Source organism: Globicephala melas, chromosome 6 (assembly GCF_963455315.2).
Source record: "Globicephala melas chromosome 6, mGloMel1.2, whole genome shotgun sequence".
Taxonomy (NCBI): domain Eukaryota; kingdom Metazoa; phylum Chordata; class Mammalia; order Artiodactyla; family Delphinidae; genus Globicephala; species Globicephala melas.
Genome location: NC_083319.1, coordinates 87,600,800 through 87,621,619, shown reverse-complemented (window position 1 = coordinate 87,621,619; position 20,820 = coordinate 87,600,800). Strand labels below are relative to the sequence as shown.

General features: G+C 40.7%; 1 protein-coding gene across 2 annotated transcripts in view; it reads left to right on the top strand.

The window, feature by feature from the left end:
* Window positions 1-432: 432 nt before the first annotated feature.
* ZNF367 (zinc finger protein 367) overlaps window positions 433-20,820 on the top strand; it is a 28,872-nt gene continuing 8,484 nt past the window's right edge. The window contains exons 1-2 of one of the 2 annotated variants that reach the window (XR_009564371.2): window positions 433-1,406; window positions 19,913-20,063. Coding sequence is in view for 1 of the 2 variants with exons in the window: in XM_030832892.3 (XP_030688752.1) it covers window positions 996-1,406; window positions 19,913-20,063 (562 nt within the window). In the remaining variant the exon portion in view is untranslated. The remainder of the gene's footprint in view (window positions 1,407-19,912; window positions 20,064-20,820) is intronic. The other variant, XM_030832892.3, reaches the window with a different exon arrangement.

Below are 20,820 nucleotides of genomic sequence, written 5' to 3'. Positions count from 1 at the left end.
ACAGCTGGGCAGATGGGAACCATTAAGAAACGACGCACCTTTTGGTGTCTACTAGAAACTGCAGTAAGAAGGCCTCGGTTCCCCTAGAGCTGGTGGCGGGAGCCACGGACGGGGGCGGGCAGCCCGGGCCCCAGCCCTTTAAATTCCCAGCCGCGCGGGAACTACAGCCCAACAGCCACAGGCGGGAGGGGCCGCCAGACGAGCGACCCCGCCGGCCAACTACCACCCCTGGCCCGCCCCCTCTCTGATAACTTTCCAATCAGCAACTCTCTTACCGCCCGCCCCTGCCTGTCGCCCACAGCGCGCCTCCAACCCTGACTAACCGCGCGGAAGGACGGCAGGGGCGGGGCTACTGGAGGGTGTGTCTGGGCGAGTGCAGACGTCGCGCGCTCCCCCGGAGTTTCGAACGCTGTTGGCTCTTCAGGCAGAAAAAAAATACAAGAGCCGCGGCCAATAGCGTGGCAGAAAGGACCCGCGCGCAGGTCCGGCTCCGCCCTGCTCTAGCTAGAAAGAAATCCAGGCACAGCTATTGGCTCGCATGTGCTGTCACTCGCCGCTGCGGCCAGCGGGCAGGGGACTGGCGGTGATTGGTTCCGCCCAGGCGCGAAATGTAACGCGGGAAAAACTGGAGCAGGGACCCCGGCGGCAGGTTGTTATTTTCGGGGGCTCGGCGCTGCGCGTCCTGCTTTCCTGTCATCGCAAGGCAAGGCGCCCGCTGCTTCCCGCCGCTGCAGCCTGCGTTGGGGAGCACAAAGAGTGGAGGGCGGGCTTGACCCAGGGTTGGGGTCCGGCCCTGGCAGCCTGGTGCAGGCCGAGCGGCTCTGCTTCTTCGCTGGCCGCCGCGCAGGAGGGTTCCAGGAAACGTCCGCCTGCCATGAGCCAGCGAGACTGAGAGCCGGCGACTCCGAGCAGCGCGGGCGAGCGGAGCAAAGGGCCAGACCCGGGCTCAGGGAGTGCGGCCCACGGCCGCCGGAGCTGCGGATCGGGGCCGGGCAATGATCCGGGGTGTGGAGGCGCCGATGGCTGACAACCCGCCGCAGCCGCCGCCCGTCATCTTCTGCCAGGACTCCCCGAAGCGGGTGCTGGTGTCGGTCATCAGGACGACCCCGATCAAGCCCACATGCAGCGGCGGAGGGGAGCCGGAGCCGCCGCCACCGCTTATTCCCACCAGCCCCGGCTTCAGTGACTTCATGGTGTACCCGTGGCGCTGGGGTGAGAACGCGCACAACGTGACGCTCAGCCCCGGAGCCGCCGGGGGCGCCGCCTCAGCTGCCTTGCCCGCCGCCGCCGCAGAGCACCCAGGGCTGCGGGGCCGGGGCGCGCCCCCGCCCACCGCTTCGGCCGCCGCCGCCTCAGGAGGTGAGGACGAGGAGGAAGCGAGCAGCCCGGACAGCGGCCACCTCAAGGTAAGCGGCGCGGGCGGGGCTTGGGGCAGTCGCGGCCCGTTAACGGCGCGGCCCGGGAGCCGGCAGCGCCCGCAGACACGGCGGGCGGGGCGGGGCCGAGTTTAAAACGCGAGGTCGCTCTGGCAGGGGCGGTGGCGTTGGCGGGTGACAGGACGCTGACGTCACTGCCGCGCGCCAAAAAACTGCCCCGGGGGCGGGGCTAGGTTTTAGTCACGTGACACCGCCCGGGGGGTGGGGCAGCACAGCAGACCGGAGGCCACAGGCCAGCAGGTGTAGTAGGCGGGAGTGTGGCCTTGTTGTCACGGAGGGGGACGGTCAACCCGCTCTGCCAGTCGTTCGGCCCACCGCTGAGTCTTTTCTGGCGGGAGAGGGCGGGAAGGACCGCAGTCCTTGAACTGTTCCTCTGGGTGCGGGGGGAGGGGTTGCGCAGTTTCTGCCTCACCGCAGATACCCCGCCCCTGCTAAAGATGCCCTGTAGAGATAGCCGAAGAACAAGAAGGGACTTAGGGGAATCTTCCCCACCGGGAGTTGAGCCCTCGCTGTCTTTCACGCATCCAGCGTACTACTTTGCTAGGTTCTGAGAGCTCAGAGTGGAATGGGACGCTGTTGTCACCAACCTCGAATTGCTTGGAGTCTCAGACTGTATTAGAGCTGGAAAGGTTTCAAACCTACAATTTACGGATCAGGCAATTGACGCTTAGAGGGATTGGTGAAGGGAGCTCCCCAAGGTACACAGCTAGGTAGCGGGAACGCTGGTACTGTAGTTGAGTTTTTGTGGCTCCTAGTCCTGAAGCATGTGTTGGAGGTGCCTCCCTGCTGACATATACTTACCTCTATAGACTGTAAGCTCCAGGAGCGCCGGGACAATTTCTCTCTGGTAGACTTATTTGACTTTAATACCTTATACTCTGTAAATGCTGAATAAATGTGCTCAGTTAAGTATTTGTGTAATGAATGGTGCTAATATAAGGTTAATATTCAGATTCTATTTGTTAAGTGGCTATATAAGCTAAGCAGTTTGCTAAAGATAAAACAAGTAAATCACCTTGTTGATAAGTACGTCTATATTGGCAAATATTATAAAAATTGAAACAGGTTTTATCATCATTTTACACGCAGTAGCAAAGATGTTGAAACACTGTGTTGAGCCTTAGGAAATTGATACATTTTGTTACTAATGGCATTGTTATTAAAGAACTATAAATTTATACAGCTATATGCCTTGACACACTTCAACTCTTGAAGCTGCACTTCAGTAAAAATTTGAAAGAAGAAGCAGTAGAAATATTTATATTAGTGCTGAGTTTGTGGAGTGAACAATCACTGTGTGCTGTCTCTAGGTAGCCCTTAGTAAGATGGCTGGGTATCCTAGATATTTTTCCGTGTTAACATATTTACATGTTTAGTACTTAAAAAAATATATATGTAGTAGGTTATATGGTTGAGCAACATAAAGACATATATGCACAAATTACTTATAGAAGATTTTGCATCTGTTATTTTATTCTTAATTATAACTGAATCTAATTTTGGATTATCCAAGAAGATTAATGTTATAATAGATAAGTGAAATCTATACTTTTTTTGGGGGGGGCTAAAACAGTTTTATCTTCATATAAACCTTTTAGAAAACATTCTTAATAATGCATAGGTTTGAATTTTATTTCCACTTTGTCTTTCTCTTTTCAGAAGTAAAACATAACACAAGTTATGAAAAACATTTAAAAGTGAAAAGGCTGTTATATATTTCACTTTTTTTCCTCCTCACCATCTTTCATACCATAACTTTCATAAATTAGTTCATAAATTAGTAGACAAATTGATTTTAACGTGTCCTTTTATCAATGAAGCAATCCAAATACAGCTCCAAAAATTCATTCATTTAGTTTTTGCAACTTGAGGGGGAGCCTCAAGCCTCCATATTTTATGCCGTCTGGAATATACTTTCATTTAAGGAAGTTACCTAGTTTGATTTGTGATCAGTACATTCTAGACTAAAGGTTGGGAATTCCAGCCTCCTTTACTTTGTTTTGCTTCTCTAAAGTACTCATAGTTCTTTTATCTCCATATACTCATAGGTGAATCATGCTGGCTGAGTCTGCTCACTTTTTGGGAAGACAAGTTTGTAATATAGTTGGTGCCAATAACATGGCACCAACTTCTACTCCCTTCGCTCAGTATGTGGGTTAGAGGCAATAACAGCTTTGGGTTTGAGAACAACTTTTGTGTTCATTTACTGTCTTTTGATGCCACCTTTCCCATGGGAGGTGTTACATCTGAGTCCTACACACCTGGTGTCAGCTTTTGCTTGCTTTCTTGTTTGTTTCTGCCCAACACTGCCTCCCCGCCTGTGAGGAGAACATCCATCTAATACCAACTTATTTTGGCCCCTCATCACAAGATTGTTTAGCACAATTGGGATATAGTTATATATTAGCACTGTCTCTTCCCAGGTTGTAGAATTCTGGGAAGGAAGGGAGAAGGTCTAATTTTCATCTGCCAAATGATATTCCAAGCCTCCATATTTTGTGCCCTTTACTCAGACTGCATTCATGAGGTTACTTCTCCACTTTGGGACCTGTGTAGTTTGGCTTCTCTGCACATCCTCAGATACCACTTACCCTTCAGGACCTGCCAGCTGCCTATCCTGTTTCCCCTTTCTATCACCAATCACTTTAAACATCTAGAATGCACATAGCCTTACAAACAGCTGATTAGTACACAGTAGTTTTTGATAACCACCATGTTTAAACATAACGTCATGTTAACGTGTTAACGTGAACATAGTAGCCACCATTTGTTATTTATTGCCTTGCAGAGCAAACCACCAGACTCTGTGTTGATTGTATTGAATTCTTTTAATTAATTTACCTTGTTTACCTGATGAAAAAGGATGAATTAGAGAAGTCCCCAAGATTAAGTTAACATTATATAAGTGGCAGAACTGATTGGAACTTTTTAGAGCCCTTACTCTTAATCTGTACCTGATACTGCTTCTGTGTTTATCATGTGTGTATTGACTTTAGGGGTTTATTTATTTATTTTTAGTATTAAGAAGATGCAAGTAGGGAATTCCCTGGTGGTGGTCCAGTGGTTAGGACTCTGCGCTTCCACTGTAGGGGGCATAGGTTTGATCCCTGGTCAGGCAACTAACATTCCGCCAGGCAGCATGGCCAAAAAAAAAAAAAAGAAGATGCAAGTAGACTTATGAAATAATACACACTATTCATAACTGCCTATATCTCGATTGAGATGCATCATGAGAATACACACAGTACAATAGATAGATGCAAATTAAGACTTAGAAAGTGGTCCAGATAGGTCAAGGTGGGGGATAGAGTTAGGAAGCAGATATGCAAGCCATAGGAAATTCGGATCTAAATCTGAATTCGAAAAGGAAAATAAGATCTATTTACATTTTCTCATGAAAGTGAGAAGGTACACACGTCTCCCTCTGAGAACTGTTTTTCTTTTCCTTCCATGTTGTAGCTGTATAATTTATTTGAATTTTACTTTGTATAAAAATGTGTTGAGGACTTTTAGTTTTTTTAGTAATCACATGAATATAAAGTTTGAACATAACTTTTTCTAAAGCTTAGGTAAATGTGTACATTATTCTAAGTGGCTTGAGAAATAACTCCAATTTTATTAAATAACTTTAAAGTTATTGACATTGAAAACAAAACATTTACCATGAAATATTTTAGAAAACACTTTCAAAATCACTATCTTCTGGAGGTACTGAGATTGTTTTAAAAATTAAACCTGCTGAAGTATGCAAACATTTTGGCGATTTACTCATTTTTCTTCTTTCTAGTAGCTTATTTTGCAGCAGTTGCCATATAATAGCAATAGGATGTCTAAGAGTTTCTTTTTTAACTTTACTTTTTTTTTTTTTTTTTTTTTGCAAATCATCAAGCAGTCTTGACAAGATTTCTCTCTTAAGCTACAGGTACACTTAGTTGCTGATGAGTTAACTCTATTATTGTCAAAATGTACATAGATACATGGTTTTCTTATTGCTAAGGCTAAAATGAAAAAGGTCCTCTTTAAGTGACACTGCTCATTTTTGTATATATGGTTAAAAGATGCTATTTATTCATTTATTTAGGGTATTAGATGATTACTTGCCTTGTTTAATTTTCTTAGTTGAAAGAATGCACTTAGTGAAGTCTTACCTGTATATGGCTGGGATGTTGTATTATGTTGCATTTTTCAGCTCTTTATTTCTCACTTGGAAAATGCAAGTATGATTTGCATTTTCTTGTTTCTAGATGAAACAAGATCTTACAGTTACTGGGAGGCAGCCAAATAGTTAACTTAAAAAAAAAAATCTTCCCCCACTATTAAACATGCTTGATAATTTTTTTTTTAACCAGAAACAGAGAAAATAGTAATGGATAATCTTAAAATTTTGATACTAAATAGTATTTGATACTAAATCAGTTATTTCAAATTGTAATGGAGTCAACAATATGTTTTTATGTATTTAAAAAATATTAGGGGGGGGCTTCCCTGGTGGCGCAGTGGTTGAGAGTCCACCTGCCGATGTGGGGGACACGGGTTCATGCCCCGGTCTGGGAGGATCCCACGTGCCGCGGAGCGGCTGGGCCCGTGCGCCGTGGCGGCTGGGCCTGCGCGTCCAGAGCCTGTGCCCCGAGGCGTGAGAGGTCGCAGCAGTGAGAGGCCCGCGTACAGCAAAAAAAAAAAAAAAAAAAAAAATTAGGGGACTTCCCTGGTGGCGCAGTGGATGAGAGTCTGCCTGCTAATGCAGGGGACACGGGTTCGAGCCCTGGTCTGGGAGGATCCCACATGCCGCAGAGCAACTAGGCCCGTGAGCCACAGCTACTGAGCCTGCGTTTCTGGAGCCTGTGCTCCGCAACAAGAAAGGCCGCAATAGTGAGAGGCCCGCGCATCGCGATGAAGAGTGGCCCCCGCTTGCCACAACTAGAGAAAGCCCTCGCACAGAAACAAAGACCCAACGCAGCCAAAAATAAATATAAATAAATAACAAAGATTTGTTGAGAATCACTGACCCTATACTTTGCAATACTATACATTAAATGTATTTAAAAAAATTAGGGAAATTATCCTTTCATGGCAGAGGAGTTGTATTACTAAGGTTTTTAATTAACCTTATTTCACGTTCCATTTCTTTCTTAACAGAACAAATCATCTGCTGTTTTTATGGATCATAGATGCTGTGTTTGTTTTTCATTTTTAAAACTATTTAAAACAATTATTCATGATATGATCATAACCAGCAACAATTTATACAATTATTGTGGAGAATTGATGAGATCTTTATCCCATTAACAAATATTTATTAACAATGTGCCTGAGTCAGGTAGCTTAGGCTAAACCATGCTGCCGAATGAACCTCAAAATCTCAATGTCAACCTAAACAAAGCTCGTGTTATGTATCCTGTGAGGGTTAACAGCAGGTGTGCTCTTCATCCTGTTCATTCTGGGACCCAGGAGGAACATCCCCTACCTGGGACATGCGAGTCTCAAGGCAGAGAGGAAAGAGAGATGGTAGAACCTTGTGATGGCTTTTAGAGCTTTTGCTCAGAAGTCACACATGTGATTTCTATTCACATTTCATTGGTCAAAGCAAAGTTATATGGCCAAGTTGGCCTCATTGGGGCCCACAGTGCGGAAGGAACAGTGAATATTTTAACAATATTATAATCTGCCACAGTGCTTTCTCACATTCTTTTCCATTATTATTATTATTATTATTATTATTATTATGGCTGCATCGGGTCTTAGTTATGGCACATGGGATCTTTGTTGAGGTATGTGGGATCTTTTTTCATTAAGGCACGTGGTCTCTTCGTTTAGGTGCTTGGGCTTCTCTCTAGTTGTGGCTTGCAGGTTTTTCTCTCTCTAGTTGTGGCGTGCAGGCTCCAGGTCATGTGGACTCTGTAGTTTGAGGCACGCAGGCTCTCTAGTTGAGGCATGCGAGCTCAATAGTTGTGGCTCCAGCTTAGTTGCCCCCCAGCATGTGGGATCTTAGTTCCCTGACCAGGGATCGAACCTGCGTGCTCTGCATTGGAAGGCAGATTCTTTACCACTGGACCACTGGGGAGTACCCTCACATTTTTTTTCTTTTTATACTTTTGTGGCAGAAAACACATAACGTAAAATTTACCATCTTAACCATTTTAAAGTATTAACTATATGAACATTGTTGTAATAGAACTCCAGAACTCTTTCATCTTACGAAACCAAAACTGTACCCATCTCGAGCTCCCCCTTTCTCCCTCTCTATGGCCCCTGGCAACCACTATTCTGCTTTCTGTTTCTAAGTTTGACCATTTTAGATACCGCATATAAGTGGAATCATGTAGTATTTGTCTTTTTGTGACTGCCTTATTTTACTTAGGATAATGCCCTTAATATTCATCCATGTTGTAGCATATGGCAGAATTGCCTTCTTTTTTAAGGCTGAATAATTTTTCATTGTATATATCCCATTTACTTTATCCATTCATCTGTCAGGGGACATTTAGGTTGCTTCCACCTCTTGGCTGTTGCAGAAATAGGTTTTAATATCTAAGAATTTTTTAGACATGACTTATAAGATAACTCATCCATGTTGAGATTGAGCTTTTCTTTCAAGGTGAAAATTGATTGAAGGGAATTTTGCTGTGGCTTATTATCAAGGTTTCAGGCTGATGTTTTTAAGCTTTGGGAAGGCTTTAGGTTTTTATATTGACAGCAGTAAAAACATCTTCAGTTTGGATGTAGGTGTTTTTTATGTTTTTCTTTTCTTTTTTTTCATTTAACTTATATGTGTAAAAATTTAACTTACCTGGAAAGAAAGTTTTTTTCTTCAAGGAAATGCTTATTTTAGATTAGTTTTACATACATAGAAATGTTAAGACAGTACAGGGAGTTCCCATCAACTACATATCCAGTTTCCCCTATTGCTGATGTCTTGCATTAATATGATATATTTGTTACAATTAACGAACCAAATTGGTACATTATTAACTAAAGTCCATAGTACGTTCAGAGCTCGTTAGTGTTTCAAAAAATTGAGCAGAAATTCACATAGCATAAAATTAACCATTTTGAAGTATAATTCACTGATAGTTAGTAATTCACAATATTGTGAAAACACCACCTATATCAAGTTCCAAAACATTTTCATCGCCCCAAAAGAAAGTCCTGTATTCATTAAGTAGTCACTCCCTTTTCCCCTCTATAGGCAGTCTCTGGAAAACACCAATCTGTTTTCTGTCTGTGGTTTTACCTATTTTGGACATTTTATTACATGGAATCATAAAATATGTGGCCTTTTGTGTCTGACTTCTGTTACTTAGTATACTGTTTTTGAGGTTCATCCACCTTGTAGCATGTATCGTTTCTATGGCTGAATAACAGTCCATTGTATATGTATATGTACATATGTATATGACATTGTATCACACCGTCAAACTTTTCCATAATGGCTAAAACTTTACATTTCTACCAGCAATGTATGAAGTTTCTAGTTTCTGCACATTCTTGACCAAAAAAACACCTTATTTCTACTTTTTTCCTGTTTTTTTTTTTTTGAGTATAACTAAGTTGGTGTGAAGTCGTATCTCACTGTGTGTGTGTGTGTGTGTGTGTGTGTGTGTGTGTGTTTAATCTTTTTCCCTTCAGGCTTTACTGAGATATAATTGACCTCAATTGTAGTTTTGATTTGCATTTCCCTAATGACTAATGATGTTGAGCATCTTTTCATGGGCTTGCTGCCCATACATATAACTACTTTGGAGATATGTCTATTCAAGTCCTTTACCCATATTTTATTTGAGTTTTCGTTGTTGTGTTGTAAAGGTTCTTTATGTATTCTGGATACTAAAACCTTATCAGACATATGATTTGCAAGTATTGTATCCCATTCTGTAGGTTGTCTTTTCACTTTCTTGATAATGTCCTGTGACACAAATGTTTTTAATTTTAAGTCCAGTTTATCTATTCTTTTGTTGCTTAGGCTTTTGGTGCCACATCTAAGAATCCATTGTCAAATCCAAGGTCATGAATATTTATCCCTGTTTTCTTTTAAGAGTTTTAAAGTTTCAGCTCTGACATTTTGGTGTATGATGCATTTTGAGTTAATTTTTTATATATTGTGTGAGGTATAACTTCATTCTTTTGCATGTAGAAATCCAGTTTTCTCAGAACTATTGTTCTGAGAACAATATTGTTCTCAGATTGAACGATATTGTTGAAGAGCTATTCTTTCCTCATTGCATGTTCTTGGCACCCTTGTTGAAAATCAATTGGCCATAGGATAAGGGTTAATGCCTTGATTCTCATTTTGTTTCATTGGCCTATGTCTTTCCTTATGCCAGTACTACACTGTCTTAATTGCCATTGCTTTGCAGTAAATTTTGTAATAGGGAGGTGTGAGTACTACTTTGTTCTTTTAAAATATTGTTTTGTCTACTTGGAGCCTCTTGCAATTCCATGAGTAGAGGATTGCTTTTTCCATTTCTGCAAAAAAGGCCTTTGGGATTTTAATAGGGATTGCACTAAGTCTGTATATCACTTTGGGTAGCAGTGGTATCTTATATTAAGCCTTCCAGTCCTAGAAATGTATCCCATAAGTTTTGATATGTTGTGCTTTTATTTTCATTCATGTCAAAGTATTTTCTAATTTCCTGTGTGATTTCTTCTTTGACCCATTGGCTGTTTAAGAGTGTTGTTTAATTTCCACATATTTGTGAATTTTCCAGTATTTTTTCTGTTATTGATTTATAGTTTCATTCCAAGTATGTCAAAGAAGATGCTTTGGATGATTTCAGTCTTTTAAAATTTATTGATTCTTGCTTTGGGCCCAACATATGGTCTATCTTGGGAAATGTTCCATGTGCGCTTGAAAAAAATGGATATTTTGCTGTTTTTGTGTGGAATGTTCCTCATATTCTGTTAGGTGTAGTTGGTTTATAGTGTTGTTCAAGTCTTCTATATCTTTGTTGACCTGTCTAGTTGTCCTATCCATTAATTGAAAGCGAAAGTCTCCAGCTATTTTTGAACTATGTCTTTTTATTTTCAATTCTGCCAATTTTTGCTTCATACATATTGGGAGCTCTGTTGTTAGGTGTGCATGTGTTTATAATTGTTATCTCTTTTTCCATCCTTTCACTTTTTTTTTTTTTGCCGTACGCGGGCCTCTCACTGTTGTGGCCTCTTCCGTTGCGGAGCACAGGCTCCGGACGCGCAGGCTCAGCGGCCATGGCTCACGGTCCCAGCCGCTCCGCGGCATGTGAGATCCTCCCGGACCGGGGCACGAACCCGTGTCCCCTGCATCAGCAGGCAGACTCTCAACCACTGTGCCACCAGGGAAGCCCCATCCTTTCACTTTTAAACCTATTTATGTTTTTGGCCCTAAAGTGAGTTTCTTGTAGATACCATATAGTTGGTTCATTTAAAAAAAAAATCCATTCTGCCAATCTCTGCCTTTTGTTTGCAGAATTTAATCTATTTACATTTAAAGTGATTACTTACAAGGAAGAACTTCTCCCATTTTATTTGTTTTCTATAGTGTTATACCTATTTTGTTTATCAATTCTTCAATTACCGCCTTCTTTTGGGTTTGATTTTTTTGTAATGAACTATTTTCTTTTCTTTCTTGTTTCCTTTTCTGTTTTTTCTTTTTGAATTAATATCACCTTAGCACCAATAGTATACAAAAGTTCTGCTCCCATATATTTCTGTCCCTCTCCCTTTTTGTTGTTGTTGTCATAATTACATCTTATATTGTGTTCCCATTAACAAAGATTTATTATTTTTTAATACATTTTGCATTTATCTTTTATATAGGAAAGAAAAGAAGAGTTATAAGCCGAAAGTGCAATACTTCTGGCTTATGTAGTTACCTGGTGTTGTTTATTTCTTTGTATGGCTTTGAGTTATTGTCTAGTGTCTTTTCATTTCTGCCTGAAGAACTAACTCCCTTTAGATTTATTGTAGGGCAGGTCTAGCAATGAACTCTCTTAGCTTTTGTTTGTCTGGGAATGCTTAATTTCTTCATTTTTGAGTGATAGTTTTGTTGAATATAAGATTATTGTTTGATTTTTTTTTTTCCTTTCAGCACTTTAAACATGTCATCCCACTGATTTGCGTAGTTTCTCCTGAGAAATCAGCTGTTAATCCTATTGAGGACTGGTATGTGTGATAAACTGCGTCTTTCTTGCTGCTCTCAAGAGTCTCTGTCTTTTGATAGTTTGATTATATCTCCATGTATATCTCTCTTTGTGTTTATGCCATTATTTCTTCAAATATTCTTTCTGCCCTAGTCTCTCTTGCCTTCTGGATCCCCGATTGTGTGTGTGTGGGTATGCTTGATGCTGTGGTGTCCCCCAGAAATCGTGTGTTGAGATCCTGACCCCCGAAGATGATGGTGTTAGGAGGTGGGGGTCTTTGGGAGGTGCTTAGGTCATGGAGGTGGAGCCCTCATGAATAGAATTAGTGCCTTTATGAAAGAGGCCCTGGAGAGCTCTCTTGCCCCTTTTGCCATGTGAGGACACAGCAAGAAGGCACTGGGTATGATCCAGGAAGTAGTCCCTAACCTGACCATGCCAGCATCTTCATCTTGGACTTTACAACTGCCAGAACTGTGAGAAATAAACTTTGGTTGTTTATAAGTTACCCAGTCTGTAGTATTTAGTTTTAGCAGCCCAAATGGACCCATAAGACACTTGATGTCCTACTGGTATCATAGGCCCTGTTCATTCTTTTCTCTTTCTGTTCCTCAGACTGGATAATTTCAGTTGACCTATCTTTAAATTTGCTGTTTCTTTCCTCCTGACCGTTTCAAATCTGCCATTAAGACTCTGTAGTGAATTTTTTTCATTTTGGTTACTGTATTTTTTAGTTTCAGAATTTCTATTTTTAAAAATAATTTGTGGGCTTCCCTGGTGGTGCAGTGGTTGAGAGTCCGCCTGCCGATGCAGGGGACATGGGTTCGTGCCCTGGTCTGGGAAGATCCCACATGCCGCTGAGTGGCTGGGCCCGTGAGCCATGGCCGCTGAGTCTGCACGTCCGGAGCCTGTGCTCTGCAATGGGAGAGGCCACAACAGTGAGAGGCCCGCGTACCACAAAAATAATAATAATAATATTTTGTTTCTTTTTTGACATTCTCAGTTTGTTGAAACAGTGTTCTCCTGGTTTTCTTTTGTTCTTTGTCCATGGTTTCCATTACCTCTTTCAGCATATTTAAGACAGTTTAACATCTTTGTCTAGTAAGTCCAATGTCTGCTTCCTCATAGGAGAAATTGACTCCTATGTATGGGAGTTAATATTTTTGTTTCTTTGCATGCTTTGTAATATTTTGTTGAAAACTGGGTATTTTGAATATTATAAAGTAGTAACTCTGGAAATCAGATTCTCCTCTCTCCTCAGAGTTTGCTTTAGTTGTGTGCTGTGGTTTGTAGTTGTTTGGTGACTTTTCTAAACTATTTTTGTAAATTCTATTCTTTATTGTGTTTGTTCTTTAAAGTCTGTTTCTTTAGCTTTAGTCATCTCATATTTTGAGAGAGATCTTGAATGCCCCCCAAAAAAAAAACCCAAAAAACAAAAACAGAAAAGAAAAGAAAGGGGGGAAAAAACCCCTTCTAACTTTTCAGAATGGTCTGTGCTGTAGCTCTCCTTCTGTACTTAGCCAGACTGTTTACAAGTCTGTCTTAGCCTTCATTTCTTGTTTGTGCTGAGCCTAAGGATCAGCCAGAGGTGAAAACTTATGTTCTTTTCAGGTTTTTTCTGAGTATGCTTCCTGCGCTGGGCAGGCAAGTGTGTGGCTTCCTAAATTCCTGTCTTTGGGATATGTGGGCACTTTCCAGTGCCCTAATTTCCTGAGGAAATTCTCTCCCCAGCTTTTCCTCCTAGGCTTTTGGTGTGTTTGTGTGCCTTCATTGAAATCTTTTCCCCCAGGGGGCAGCAAGTTGTTATTGACCTTACAAGGTTTTTGAGAGATGCCCTCTGTGTAGCCACTCTTCTGCCCAGAGAGAGTTCTAAGTTAGCAAAACAAAGACAAGCATCTTGTTTCAGACCTTCAGGTAGCCCCCAGGCTGGGCAAAACAGACAAACAAAATTCTTTCAGAGTAAAGTCTTCTCTGTTCTTTCTTGAACCAGGGACTAGATTCCTACACTAAGAATGAAGGCAGTAATCTTCAAAGACCACTGAGTGAAGGGGTGGGGCAAGGGCTGTAAAAATTGCTGCAATGCTTTCCTACTGTTTTACATTTCTTGTTTCTTGATTCATTGTTCTCTGAGTTGCTGTAAGTTTCTCATCATTTTCTGGAGTTGTGACAAAGCTGATTCTGAACAGTTTTTGCTTGACTTTTTAGTGATCTGTGGAGGGGTGGGCCCTTGGAACTACCTACTCTGCCATTTCACTGATGTCACTCAAGAAAGGTTTCAAAAAATTATTTACAGTTATACCTTTGAGATATTGTGGGTTCAGTCCCAGACTGCTAGTCACACAAGCTTTTGTTTCCCAATGAATAAAAAGTTATGTTTACACTATACTGTAGTCTCTTAAGTGTGCAATAGCATTATGTCTAAAAATTACCTCAATTAAAAAACACTTTTAGGGCTTCCCTGGTGGCGCAGTGGTTGAGAGTCCGCCTGCCGATGCAGGGGACAAGGGTTTGTGCCCCTGTCCAGGAAGATCCCACATGTCGCGGAGCGGCTGGGCCCGTGAGCCATGGCCGCTGAGCCTGTGCGTCCGGAGCCTGTGCTTCGCAACGGGAGAGGCCACAACAGTGAGAGGCCCGCGTACCGCAAAAAAAAAAAAAAAAAAAAAAACACTTTTAAAAAATATTTCTAAAAAATGCTAATCACCATCTGACAACACAGGGTTGCCACAAACCTTCAATTTGTAAAAAACGCAGTATCTGCAAAATGCAATAAAGTGAAGCGTAATAGAGACTCTGGGAGGGCTCATGCCAAGGAGTACTTCCCAAAACTTCTGCTGCCAGTGTCCTTGTCCCCACGGTGAGCTACAGCCACCCACCGCCTCTGCAGGAGACCCTCCAACGCTAGCAGAAAGAAGTAAGAACTTGATTATCTGGGCAACAGTCAGCTCTACCCAACACCAGTCCCTTCCATCAGGGAACTTGCACAAGCCTCTTAGTTAGCCTCATCCACCAGAGGGCAGACAGCAGAAGCAAGAAGAACTACAATCCTGCAGCCTGTGAAACAAAAACCACATTCACAGAAAGATAGACAAGATGAAAAGGCAGAGGGCTATGTACCAGATGAAGGAACAAGATGAAACCCCAGAAAAACAACTAAATGAAGGGGAGATAGGCAACCTTCCAGGAAAAGAATTCAGAATAATGATAGTGAAGATGATATGGGACCTCGGAAAAAGAATGGAGGCAAAGATTGAGAAGATGCAAGAAATGTTTAACAAAGACTGAGAAGAACTAAAGAACAAACAAACAGAGATGAACAATACAATAACTGAAATGAAAGCTACACTAGAAGGAATCAATAGCAGAATAACTGAGGCAGAAGAAAGGATAAGTGACCTGGAAGACAGAATGGTGGAATCCACTGCTGCAGAACAGAATAAACAAAAAAGAATGAAAAGAAATGAAGAAAGCCTAAGAGACCTCTGGGACAACATTAAACACAACAACATTCGCATTATAGGGGCCCAGAAGGAGAAGAGAGAGATAAAGGACCCAAGAAAATATTTGAAGAGATTATAGTCGAAAACTTCCCTAACATGGGAAAGGAAATAGCCACCCAAGTCCAGGAAGCACAGAGAGTCGAATACAGGATAAACTCAAGGGGAAACATGCTGAGACACATAGTAATCAAAGTGTCAAAAATTAAAGACAAAAATTATTGAAAGCAGCAAGGGGAAAATGACAAATAACATACAAGGGAACTCCCATAAGGTTAACAGCTGATTTCTCAGCAGAAACTCTACAAGCCAGAGGGAGTGGCATGCTATACTTAAAGTGATGACAGAGAAGAACCTACAACCAAGATTCCTCTACCTGGCAAGGATCTCCTTCAGATTCGATGGAGAAATCAAAAGCATTACAGACAAGCAAAATCTAAGAGAGTTCAGCACCACCAAACCAGCTCTACAACAAATGCTAAAGGAAATTCTCTAAGTGGGAAGCACAAGAGAAGAAAAGGACCTACAAAAACAAACCCAAAACAATTAAGAAAATGGTCATAGGAGCATACATATCGATAATTACCTTAAACGTGAATGGATTAAATGCTCCAACCAAAAGACACAGGCTTGCTGAATGGTTACAAAAACAAGACCCATATATATGCTGTCTACAAGAGACCCACTTCAGCCCTAGGGGCACATACAGACTGAAAGTGAGGGGATGGAAAAAGATATTCCATGTGAAGGGAAATCAAAAGAAAGCTGGAGTAGCAATACTCATATCAGATAAAATAGACTTTAAAATAAAGAATGTTACAAGAGACAAGGAAGGACACTACTTAATGATCAAGGGATCAATCCAAGAAGAAGATATAACAATTATAAATATATATGCACCCAACATAGGAGCACCTCAATACATAAGGCAACTGCTAACAGCTCTAAAAGAGGAAGTCGACAGTAACACAATAATAGTGGGGGACTTTAACACCTCACTTACACCAATGGACAGATCATCCAGACAGAAAATTAATAAGAAAACACGAGCTTTAAATGACACAATAGACCCAACAGATTTAATTGATATTTATAGGAAATTCCATCCAAAACCAGCAGATTACACTTTCTTCTCAAGTGCACATGGAACATTCTACAGGATAGATCACATCTTGGGTCACAAATCAAGCCACAGTAAATTTAAGAAAAATGAAATCACATCAAGCATCTTTTCTGACGACAGTGCTATGAGATTAGAAATCAATTACAGGGAAAAAAATGTAAAAAACACAAACACATGGAGGCTAAACAATATGTTACTAAAAACCAAGAGTTCACTGAAGAAATCAAAGAAGAAATCAAAAAATACCTAGAGACAAATGACAATGAAAACATGATGATCCAAAACCTATGGGATGCAGCAAAAGCAGTTCTAAGAGGAAAGTTTATAGCTATAGAAGCCTACCTCAAGAAACAAGAAAAATCTCAAATAAACAATCTAACCTTGCACCTAAAGGAACTAGAGGAAGAAGAACATACAAAACCCAATGTTAGCAGAAGGAAAGAAATCATAAAGATCAGAGCAGAAATAAATGAAATAGAAACGAAGAAAACAATAGCAAAGATCAGTAAAACTAAAAGCTGGTACTTTGAGAAGATAAACAAAATTGATAAACCATTAGCCAGACTCATCAAGAAAAAGAGTGAGAGGACTCAAGTCAGTGAAAAAGGAGAAGTTACAACAGACACTGCAGAAATACAAAGCATCCTAAGAGACTACTACAAACCACTCTATGCCAATAAAATGGACACCCTGGAAGAAATGGACAAATTCTTAGAAAGGTATAACCTTCCAAGACTGAACCTGGAAGAAATAGAAAATATGAACATACCAATCACAAGTAATGAAATTGAAATGTGATGAAAACTCTTCCAACAAAAGTCCAGGACCAGATGGCTTCACAGGTGAATTGTATCAAACATTTAGAGAAGAGCTAATACCCATCCTTCTCAAACTCTTCCAAAAAATTGCAGAGGAAGGAACACTCCCATACTCATTCTATGAGGCCACCATCACCCTGATACCAAAACCAGACAAAGATACTACAAAAAAAGAAAATTGCAGACAAATATCACTGATGAACATAGATGCAAAAGTCCTCAACAAAATACTAGCAAACAGAATCCAACAATACATTAAAAGGATCATACACCATGATCAAGTGGGATTTATCCCAGGGATGCAAGGATTCTTCAATATAAGTAAATCAATCAATGTGATACACCATATTAACAAATTGAAGAAGAAAAATCATATGATCATCTCAATAGATGCAGAAAAAGCTTTTGACAAAATTCGACCCCCATTTATGATAAAAACTCTCCACAAAGTGGGCATAGAGTGAACCTACCTCAACATAATAAAGGCCATATATGACAAACCCACAGCAAACATCATTCTAAGTGGTGAAAAACTGAAAGCATTTCCTCTGAGATCAGGAAGAAGACAAGGATGTCCACTCTCACCACTATTATTCAACATAGTTTTAGAAGTCCTAGCCATGGCAGTCAGAGAAGAAAAAGAAATAAAAGGAATACAAACTGGAAAAGAAGTAAAACTGTCACTGTTTGCAGATGACATGAAACTATACATAGAGAATCCTAAAGATGCTACCAGAAAACTACTAGAGCTAATCAATGAATTTGGTAAAGTTGCAGGATACAAAATTAATGCACAGAAATCTCTTGCATTCCTATACACTAATGAGGAAAAATCTGAAAGAGAAATTAAGGAAACACTCCCATTTACCATTGCAATAAAAAGCATAAAGTACCTAGGAATAAACCTACCTAGGGAGACAGAAGATCTCTATGCAGAAAACTGTAAGACACTGATGAAAGAAATTTGGATTAATGGAGAGATAGATCATGTTCTTGGATTGGAAGAATCAATATTGTGAAAATGACTATACTACCCAAAGGAAGGTACAGATTCAATGCAATCCCTATCAAATTACCAATGGCATTTTTTATGGAAGTAGAACAAAAAATCTTAAAATTTGTATGGAGACAGAAAAGACCCTGAATAGCCAAAGCAGTCTTGAGGGAAAAAAATGGAGCTGGAGGAATCAGACTCCCTGACTTCAGACTATACTACAAAGCTACAGTAATCAAGACAATATGGTACTGGCACAAAAAGAGAAACAGATCAATGGAACAAGATAGAAAGCCCAGAGATAAACCCACACGTCTATGGTCAACTAATCTATGACAAAGGAAGCAAGGATATACAATGGAGAAGACAGTCTCTTCAATAAGTGGTGCTGGGAAAACTGGACAGCTATATTTAAAAAGATGAAATTAGAACACTGCCTAACACCATACACAAAAATAAACTCAAAATGGATTTGAGACCGAAATGTAAGACCGGACACTATAAAACTCTTAGGGGAAAACATAGGAAGAACACTCTTTTTTTTTTTTTTTTGCAGTGCGCGGGCCTTTCACTGCTGTGGCCTCTCCCGCCGCAGAGCACAGGCTCCAGACACGCAGACCCAGCAGCCACGACCCACGGGCCCAGCTGCTCCGCAGCACGCGGGACCCTCCTGGACCGGGGCACGAACCCGTGTCCCCTGCATCGGCAGGTGGACTCTCAACCACTGCGCCACCAGGGAAACCCCAAGAAGAACACTCTTTGACTTAAACCACAGCAAGATCTTTTTTGATCCACCTCCTAGAGTAATGGAAATAAATAAATAAACAAATAGGACCTAATGAAACTTCAAAGCTTTTGCACAGCAAAGGAAACCATAAAAAAGACGAAAAGACAACCCTCAGAATGGGAGAAAATATTTGCAAACGAATCAATGGACAAAGGATTACTCTCCAAAATATATAAACAGCTCATGCAACTCAATATTAACAAACAACCCAATCCAAAAATGGGCAGAAGACCTAAATAAACCTTTCTCCACAGAAGACATACAGATGACCATGAAGCACATGAAAAGCTGCACAACATCACTAATTATTAGAGAAATGCAAATCAAAACTACAATGAGGTATCACCTCACACCAGTTAGAATGGGCATCATCAGAAAATCTACAAACAACAAATGCTGGCGAGGGTGTGGAGAAAAGGGAACCCTCTTGCATTGTTGGTGGGAATGTAAATTGATACAGCCACTATGGAGAACAGTATGGAGGTTCCTTAAAAAACTAAAAATAGAATTACCATATGATCCAGCAATCCCACTACTGGGCATATACCCAGATAAAAACATAATTCAAAAAGACACATGCACGCCAATGTTCATTGCAGCACTGTTTACAATAGCCAGGTCATGGAAGCAACCTTAATGCCCATTGAGAGACGAATGGATAAAGAAGTTGTGGTACATATATACAATGGAATATTACTCAGCCATAAAAAGGAACGAAATTGGGTCATTTGTAGAGATGTGGATGGATCTAGAGACTGTCATACAGAGTGAAGTAAGTCAGAAAGAGAAAAACAAATATCGTATATTAATGCATATATGTGGAACCTAGAAAAATGGTACAGATGAACCGGTTTGCAGTGCAGAAGTTGAGACACAGATGTAGAGAACAAATGTATGGACACCAATGGGGGAAAGCAGTGGTGGGGGGTGGTGGTTGTGGTGTGATGAATTGGGTGATTGGGATTAACATGTATACACTGATGTGTATAAAACTGATGACTAATAAGGACCTGCTGTATAAAAAAATAAAATTGAAAAATTGAAAAAAAATGAAGCGTAGTAAAGTAAGGCATGCCTGTATTATGATATTTTGTTTTAATGAGTGGAGTCCAAGAAATTATATTAATGTTTATGCACATTGTTAACAGGATGGAATCCGACGTGGTAGACCCAGAGCAGATACTGTACGGGATTTAATAAATGAAGGAGAGCATTCGTCCAGCAGAATACGTTGTAACATCTGTAATAGGGTGTTTCCACGGGAGAAGTCACTCCAGGCTCACAAAAGGACTCATACAGGTAAGTTGAGCAAATTTTAGAGAATGCCAAAAGTGATACTTAACTGAAAGCTGATTTGATGTTTGGGCCTATAAATTAATTTTTAGTTACCTTCCATTTCCTTATTGTAAAGTTTTAAAAACAGGCACTGTATAGTCAGCTTCTCTTTTGGTGGGGAGGGATAGTTTTCTGAACATTGATACCATGTGATTTCTAAAGTTATCATGGTAATTAATGTAGTTGTCACAGGAATGTTATTACTAAATTTGGTTCTATCCTTCTATGTACCCGAATTTTACCTGATATGCCCTTAAGTTGTCTGTATAATTGTTAAAACTGATTTGTAGGCCAAATCCTAAATCAGTTATAGTCAAGTTTTTAATAGAATTTCTAGAATCCTCAGGGTATTTGACCTAACTATTAAATCTAAGGTGAAGTATAATTTTTCGGAATTAAGCGTATTATAGGTAGCTATCCCAAGACTATCATGTATCTTTATTTGTGTAGAGAAGTTATACTTGCATTTAAAATACCATAAAAATACCATATAAAGAGCAACAAGATAATATAAAGAGGGCCTTGTTCTTTCCATAGAGAAAGTTGGTCCCACCCAGAAGGAGCCATATGGTTCTAATAATGATATCAAATAATTTACAGATGAGGAAACTGAGGCACAAAAACACCCAATTACCACTGACTTACAACTTCTCATACCCTTAAGTCTAGAACTACACTGACCAGTATAGTAGCACATGTGGCTGTTGAGCACGTGAAATGT